This window comes from Rhea americana, unplaced genomic scaffold (assembly GCF_003343005.1).
Source record: "Rhea americana isolate MKP2758 unplaced genomic scaffold, rheAme1 scaffold_523, whole genome shotgun sequence".
Taxonomy (NCBI): Eukaryota; Metazoa; Chordata; class Aves; order Rheiformes; family Rheidae; genus Rhea; species Rhea americana.
The window spans coordinates 115,464-123,085 of record NW_028186672.1 but is presented as its reverse complement, the minus strand read 5'-3'; the positions used below and the strand labels follow the sequence as shown (position 1 = coordinate 123,085).

The 7,622-nt window shown below is 64.4% G+C and overlaps 1 protein-coding gene across 1 annotated transcript; it reads left to right on the top strand.

Moving 5' to 3' along the window:
• The first annotated feature begins 1,314 nt into the window (after positions 1-1,314).
• Positions 1,315-6,296, top strand: CERS2 (ceramide synthase 2). Its single transcript, XM_085318172.1, has 11 exons — positions 1,315-1,322; positions 1,798-1,971; positions 2,716-2,833; positions 2,936-3,054; positions 3,268-3,325; positions 3,411-3,461; positions 3,796-3,888; positions 4,118-4,246; positions 4,332-4,438; positions 4,559-4,712; positions 5,004-6,296. Exons 2-11 carry the CDS (start codon positions 1,799-1,801, stop codon positions 5,130-5,132), a joined length of 1,131 nt encoding a protein of 376 aa, XP_085174298.1. The 5' UTR covers positions 1,315-1,322; position 1,798; the 3' UTR covers positions 5,133-6,296.
• The last annotated feature ends 1,326 nt before the right edge of the window (positions 6,297-7,622 follow it).

Here is a 7,622-nt window from a genome sequence, read left to right as displayed (position 1 = left end):
GCTGCCCGGGGATGCGAGCGCCGTAATTGCTTCCCGCCGCGGCGCAGCCCTTATCTGCGGTCTTGTCTATTTAAATCCGGATTGCTCCAGGGCTGGCACGCTCCCGCCTCGGCCTTGCGAAACGTTTCCTCCTTCCCCGGGATTTCCTCCTTCCCCGAACCGGCCCGTTCGCTCTCCGCTCGTGCCTCGGGGCCGCGACGCCTCGCTCCCCCGCCGGGACCCGCTCCGGGGTTTTCCGGCCGGCGGGAGCGTTCGCTGTCGGGGCGCCTGCACGCGCCGGTTGTCTGTGTGTCCTTCCCCTCTCCAGGCTGTGACACGGGGCGCCGGGGCTTTTCTTTCCAGGCACAAAGGTGTCCTTTGTGCCGCCGACAAATCCCTAATCCTGCGCCTCTCGGACACGCGGCGGCCTTGAGCCACCGGCTCCCTCCTCGCCACGGCCCCGCTCTGCTCCTGGCCGGCACCCGGGGTTCGGGACAGGGCTGGAGGTGGCGTCTGTGCCTCGGTTTCCCCGAGGGTCCCTGCAGTGCTGCAGGATTTTGCTCTGGCACCAAGGGGGGAGCYGGAGCTGGACATGTCTCCCTTGGAGAGGGGGTTGTCTCGGTGCAGGTTGGTGGATCTACAAGGGACACGAGTTGTCACGGCCTCGGCCTGGGGGAGCTCCGGCTCGGGAACGAATCTGGGACGCAAACACGGCACTCCCAGGATGATCCGGGAGAGAAACRTGCTGGGATGCGAGTGGCTGGGGAAGGCGGCTGGTTTTCCACCCAGGAAACCTCAGCCCGGAGTGCCGGCGCTGGCTCGGCAAGCCACGTGCTGAGGGGATTCATCCTTCCTCTTCCTCTCTCCGCGCTTTCCTCTGGGCCTGYGTCTGTCCTGCTGTCCATCTGCCCCCAGGGCCCGGCCCAGCCGCGGCCGCGATGCCGCTGGGGAGGCGGGACAGGGCCTGGATTCGGGCACAGGAGAACGTCCGGGAGGCCGGTTGCTTCCCGCGGCCGGGATCCATCCCGCTGGTCGGGAGAGGGAGCCGGCCTCAGTTAATCATCACCCGCTGACCTCTCCGCTGCAAGGAGCAAAGTCCCTTCGCTGGCGCCGAGCACCCGCCGCCACGCGGCACTGGGGGAATTTCGCCGCCCCGCGGAGCGTCCCCGTCAGGTGGATGCGCCGGGGGCTCGTCGRGTCGCCCACCTCCGCCGGGGCCGAGCCCTGCCCCGGCCGCGGGGCTCGGGACGCCGGCGAGGCCGGCGGGGTCGCGGCCGGCTCCGAAGGAGGGCGGACGCAGCGCAGGGCGGTTCGGACCGCGGCGCGAGGAGAGGAGCCGGCCGGTCTGCCCGCTTTTCGGGGATGGGGCGAGGGGACCGTGTGCTCCGCTCCCGGCGGCGCGACGCGAGCCGGCCCCCCGACACCTCGGTTCCCGCTCGGTGGCACCGCCAGGAGCTGCTTCTCCTTTCGGGGCCGGGGCCCTTCCCCTGGTGCCAACTGCTGGGGAGTTTCGCCGTCTGAGCGGCGCCTGCGCGATGCGGACGCCGGGGACCTCGTGGCGAGCGGGGCTTCCCCCGGCTGCGGCCACTTCCCCTCCTTCGGCCCCGAAACCCGGCCTGTCCCCGGGCACGAGCGCGGCTGCGGGCCGGGTGTGCGGTTCAGCCTGCTCGGGGGTTACCCGGACCCGCGGATCTGAGCGGGTCCCAAGCCTCCGGGGTGGTTGTTAGCCGCGGGGTTGTCGGCACGGTCGCCGGGGGGAGGCATGGGAGCGGTTTGGGGGCCGATGCCACCTCACCGGTTCTCTTTTCCCCCCTCCAGCATGTTTCAGACCTTGTACAGCTATTTCTGGTGGGAGCGGCTCTGGCTGCCCGCAAACCTCACCTGGGCCGACCTAGAGGACCGCGATGGGCGAGTCTACGCCAAAGCCTCTGACCTCTACGTCACCATCCCCTTGGCCTTCCTCTTCCTCGTTGTCCGGCACSTCTTCGAGACGTGAGTGATTCCTCCCCTCCGTCCCCTTGGCGTGGGATCCTGCCGTCCCTGCGTCCCTCGAAGCTCTGGTCCAGATGCTGCTCCGTCCCCGGAGCTGGGCACGATGCTGGGGACGCGCTGCAAAACACAGGCCCTGGGGAGCAGGATTGAGGCCCTGGCAACACCACGCTTTCCTTCTCGCCTCCTCGTCCCGTGGCCGCGGCGCTCCGAGGGCTGGGCCGGACGCTGAGCTGGGATGTGCCCTCAGCGGAGATTTCGGGCCAGGGATCTGCCCCCGGTGGTCCCGCACAAACGTGGCTTTGTGCATCCTCCGTGGCCCTCGCTGGCCTTATCGCTGGCCGCGGGGGCCCGGCGTTTGAGGAGCGATTTGTTGGGCAAACAATGGTGAGCCAAGGCCGGGAACAGACGGGGCTTTGTTGGGATGGCAGGAGAAGGGGGYGGCACCTTCGCCGGGGTGGATACGGCCCTGCCTCTTCACGCAGGACCAGAGAGGACCTGACCCCTGTCCCAGAGGTGGTCCCCATGCCCTGGAGTGGCAGAGGGACCTAGGGGACACCCCTGTGGCAAGTCCCACCCTGGAGAAGCCGCTTGCAGCAAGGCCAGGCAGCAGCAGGATGGGGAACCAGAGGCACGGAGAGGTTGCAGGTCCCGGGGTGGCTTCTCCAGACTGTCCCTGCTGCCTGTTTGACAGGGCTGGGTGACGCAGAAGTGGGGACGTCTCATTTGTCCCCTCCCTTTCCCCAGGTATGTGGCCACCCCCTTGGCTGGGCTGCTAAACGTCAAGGAGAAGATCAGGTTAAAAGCCACCCCCAACGCCGTGCTGGAGAAGTTTTACGCGGCCACTACCAAGCATCCCAAGCAGGTGAGGGGCATCCCTGAAACGGGCTCGGGGTGGCTGGGGCAGGGCGAGCGGCAGGACGTGGGGGTGGCACGGCGCAGCGTTGATGCCCCTGCTGCCCCCCAGGCCGATGTGGAGATGCTCTCGAAGAAGAGCGGCTGCACGGTGCGGCAGGTGGAGCGCTGGTTTCGCCGCCGGCGCAACCAGGACCGGCCCAGCCTGCTCAAGAAGTTCAGAGAGGCCAGGTGAGACCCTGTATCCATCCGTCTATCCCCCGGACCGGTCGCTGGGGACTCGCCGTGTCCCTGCAGCGGAGTCGATCCCTGCGCCGTGGGCAGTGGATGGGGCCGTGGGGGCACTGGCCATCCCAGGAGGGGACAGTGTGAGGCTGGGGGCTCCGTCCTTCTCCCTCCCTCGCCCCGGTGCCCGTCTGAGAACCATCTACTTCCTTTTTCCAGTTGGCGATTCACGTTTTACCTTATTGCTTTCATTGCTGGCATGGCTGTCATAGTAGATGTAAGTACCAGCCCCCCCCGGCCACCCGGCCCCGCTGGCCTCCGCAGCCCCCGCTAACGCCCCGTCGTTTCCCTCTGTCCCGCAGAAGCCCTGGTTCTACGACCTCCGGGAGGTGTGGAAGGGATACCCCATCCAGGTGAGCGCTGCGCCTTGTCCCGGCCGGCTTCCCACGGCACTTCCCACCTCTGGCGGCTGCCCGGCTCCGGCTGATGCTTGGGAAGGGGCATCAGAGCTCCAAAGAGTGCAGAAGGGTTCCTGGGGTCTACCAGCTCTGGTCGATGCCTGGGAAGGGGGATTGAACCCCCCTGGCGTGCTCAGGGGGCCTCTGGCACCCACGTGGGTCTGGCTGATGCCTGCAGAGGGGGATTGAACCCCCCTGAGATGTGGGAGGATCCCTGGGACCCAGGAGCAGAGGGTCAAACCCTCCGGGATGCCTGGAGGTGGCCCCCAGCTTGTCCCTTGCCTTTCAGAGCATACTGCCCTCCCAGTACTGGTACTACATGATCGAGCTCTCCTTCTACTGGTCCCTGCTCTTCAGCATCGCCTCCGACGTCAAGCGCAAGGTGGGCTGCGGTCACGGGGCTGCTCTGGGGACGGGCTGGGCCACTTTGAGGGGTAGCCGATGCAGGGTCATCTTAGCAGGCTTTTCCCAGGCCCTGTGGGCAATGGGGCTAGCTGACCAGGAGGATTTGGGGACAAAGTGAGGGGTCTTGGGGACGAGAGGGAAGGCAGGGCGCTGGGGGATGGAGCAGGGCTGGCGTAACCCCGGCCCCCTCGCTTTCCCGCCTGCAGGACTTCAAAGAGCAAATCATCCACCATGTCGCCACCATCATCCTCATCAGCTTCTCCTGGTTCGCCAACTACGTCCGCGCGGGGACGCTCATCATGGCTCTGCACGACTCCGCTGACTACCTGCTGGAGGTATGTCCTCCCCCTCCCCGCCTCCGGCACGGCCGTGGCCGCGGGCCGCGTCCCCTCCCCGGCTCACACCCCTGCGCTCCCGCAGTCCGCCAAGATGTTCAACTACGCTGGCTGGAGGAACACCTGTAACAACATCTTCATCGTCTTTGCTGCTGTCTTCATCATCACCCGCCTGGTCATCCTGCCCTTCTGGTGAGCACCGGCTGTGGTTAACGGGTGGGGAAACTGAGGCACRGGGCAGCAGGGGMACCTGCCAGGTGGGGAGCTGATCCCTGGCATTAAAAGAGCTTTTTCTCCCTGCGTCCCGGGCAGGATCATGCACTGCACGGTGGTTTATCCGCTGGATCTCTACCCTGCTTTCTTTGGCTACTACTTCTTCAACTTCATGATGGTGGTGCTGCAGTCGCTGCACATCTTCTGGGCCTACCTCATCATCCGCATGGCCCAGAAGTTCGTAACTGGAAAGGCAAGTCGGGGGCCAGGTTCTCCTGCGCTGGGAGCTCGCGGCTTGCCTGGAAGCCGACGGGGGTGTGGGGGGCTATTTCCAGACCTGTCGGAGGGCCGCTGCCTGCCACGGCGTGCTCGCTTGGGGAGACCGCGCGGGGAGGAGACGGGAGCAAGGGGACGGGAAAGCTCGGTTTGGCTTCCTGAGTCCCAGAGCATCCCTCAAGGAGGGCAACTGGGGTGGAGGAATGGGGAAACTGAGGCACGGCAGGGAGCCGTGCTGACCGAGACTCCTTTTCCCACCCCCTCCCAGGTGGTGGAGGACGAGAGGAGYGACCGCGAAGAGACGGACGACACGGAGGAGGAGGACGAGGTGGTGAAGAACGGGCCCCTCTCCAACGGCCACCCCGTCCTCAACAACAACCACCGCAAAACCGACTGAGCGCCCTCGCCCCGCGGCTGCGCGGCCGGCCCCGGCTGGCAGGGGCGGCCGGGGGCCCGCGGGAGGAGGCCGAGCCCGTGAGATGTCAAATCCCACCCTGCCACCGTCACGTAGCGCCGAGGTCCCCGTCCCCTCCCCGCGCGCCCTCCCTCGCCTCCCCTCCCCGGTCCAGCAGAGCAAACCGGGACCCCCGGAGAGCCCATCTCACCCGCCCGCTCCCCTCCGAGGGGGGCCGCAGCTCTGGGGAGGGCAACGGTCGCTGCTTCTCCGTGTCACGCTCACCCTTGGTGCCCTTTTTGCCTTTCACCCACTGCCTTAATCCGCCGYGGTGCCGGTGTGCCCCGGGGGAGGCGGAGCGGGGCCCGCTGCCCTCCGGCACCCCTCTGGGACGGCTCCTTCCCCTCCCCGCGGCCGAGAGCTCGGCTCGAGCCCCGGGGCGGCCTCGAGCCCTCGGTTATCCCCCCTTCCCCTCGCCGGAAGGGGAGCCCCGTCCCGCGGCGGGCCTTCGTGCCTCTTCCCGGCGCCAACCCCGCGCCCGAAGGGTTCGGAAAAGCCCCTTCCCTGTTCCGGCTTCGCCGGTGAGCGGGGCAGGATCGACGTTTGCCGGGGCGGACAGCTGCCGGCGGAGCGGAGGGCGGGCGGACACGTGGGCCGGCGCAGCCTGGGCTCCACCGCCCTCGGCAATCCGTGACGGGGGAGCAGATGAAGTCCTGGGTATTTTAGTGGTTGAAATATTAGACAACACTATGGAGTACTCGGGGGAAGGAAGCTGTAGCGTTTAGTCACTACTAGCGTCTCGCGGAGGAGTTTAATCCCCTCRTTTCCTTTTCTGTAAATGGGTTTCGATTGCCTTGAGTGTGTCCCTCTCCGTGGCCTCTGCCGGTCCCCTCCCCAGCCGTAACAGGACAACTTTTGCGACTGATTTTCGTTTCTATTTATTTGGAAGATAGAAGGAGCCAGGCCTGGCTATGCCTCCCGCATCCGCCCATCCGCAGGGCGAAGCTGGACGTAGCGAGACCTCCCAGCGCAGAGGGGTGGGGGGAAAAGGACCATTAACCAATGTCAGACCAAAATGTGTTTTGTTGTTTTTGTTTTTTAAAAAAAAGAGAAAAAGTTAAATATATTAAAAGTTAAAAAAAACTAATAAACTTCGGTAAAAACGGGCTCCAGCATCTTTTGTCGTGTTGGGAGCAACCTGGAGCGGGGAACCGCTTGGGCTGGTGCTGCTCGGGCGCACCTGGGCGCCGGGAGCCCTGGACCAGCCTCTTTTTTTCTTTTTTTAACCTCTGTTCTTCTTTTGAAAGCGTCCGTGGTGCCGGGKCGCTAAACCAGCGCCGCGGGGCTAGGCTGGCCCGACAGCGAGAGCCGCGACCGCCCTCCTCRGCCCGCTAGGATTACAAAGCTGCTATTCAAGTGGACCGTGAGGATGGGAATCGGAGCTCGCAGAGGCCCCAGAAAGGTAAAAAAGCAGGGCGGGGGGGAAGAAAGGTTGTTTAGCCCTGAAAAAAAAGCTTCCCTTGTTGGCAGGGTACCGGCACGAGCCCACGGTGGCACCAGCTGGGCGCTGCCCGGAGCAGCACTGGGGCCTGAGGGATGGGGAAGGCGGCTGGAGCTCCTCCGCGCTGCTGCTTCCTGGCTCCGGCAGGCCAAAGTTTTGCAGTAGAACCGGGGCCGGGGGGGTGGGTGATGCAGGAATCAAAGACACTTTGCTTAAAAAAAAATATATATATATATGTATCTTTTAGCCAGGGTTCACTCTGACTCATTTAAGCCTTTGGACATGCAGGAACAAGTCTTGCAAAAAACCAAACCAAACCAAACAAAACAAAAAAAACCAACCCCCCCCCCGCACCTGCTAGCGGTGGCGGTGGGGAGGGAAAAGGAGCGAGTTTTACTTGTGGAGCCGCTGTTCGGTTTGTGCCACGTCCAGCAGCCGGGCCGGGCTGGAAGGAGGCTGCGCCATCCTCCCCGGCTGCCAGCGCAGGCCCCGCGCCAGCCTCTGCCCTTTCATCCCCGCTGCTTCCCGGATTAGAGTTTGGCTTTAGGAGTGTATCCGAGGAAGGTGGGAACTGGGGCAGAGCTGATAATGATTGTCTTAACGAGCAGTTTAATTTCTCTGCTTTACTTCCAACAAATTGAGGAGTTARTGACTGTTTGGTTTGCTATAATGAAAGGAAGGTAACAAAACCGACTGTGGGAGCTTTCTACCCTCCCCTGCCCGTGCACACGTTAACGTGTCTGYGCTGATCTGCCTCCTGAGGACAGTTTTCCTACAACCCTACTCGAAACAAGGGTGAAAGAAGCGGTTAAAAGCTGTTCTTGCAGCACGTTCTGCTGTGAAACCATCTCCGAAGCGTCAGTCAGGCCAGCGAGGCGGGAGCCYGCAGCAGCGGCCGCCTTCCTCCGCCAGGCCGGGCCCTGGGGACGGTCCACGCTGTGACTCAGGTCCCTTCTTCCTGCTAAAGGGTCTTGTTTTCAGCACAGCTGATT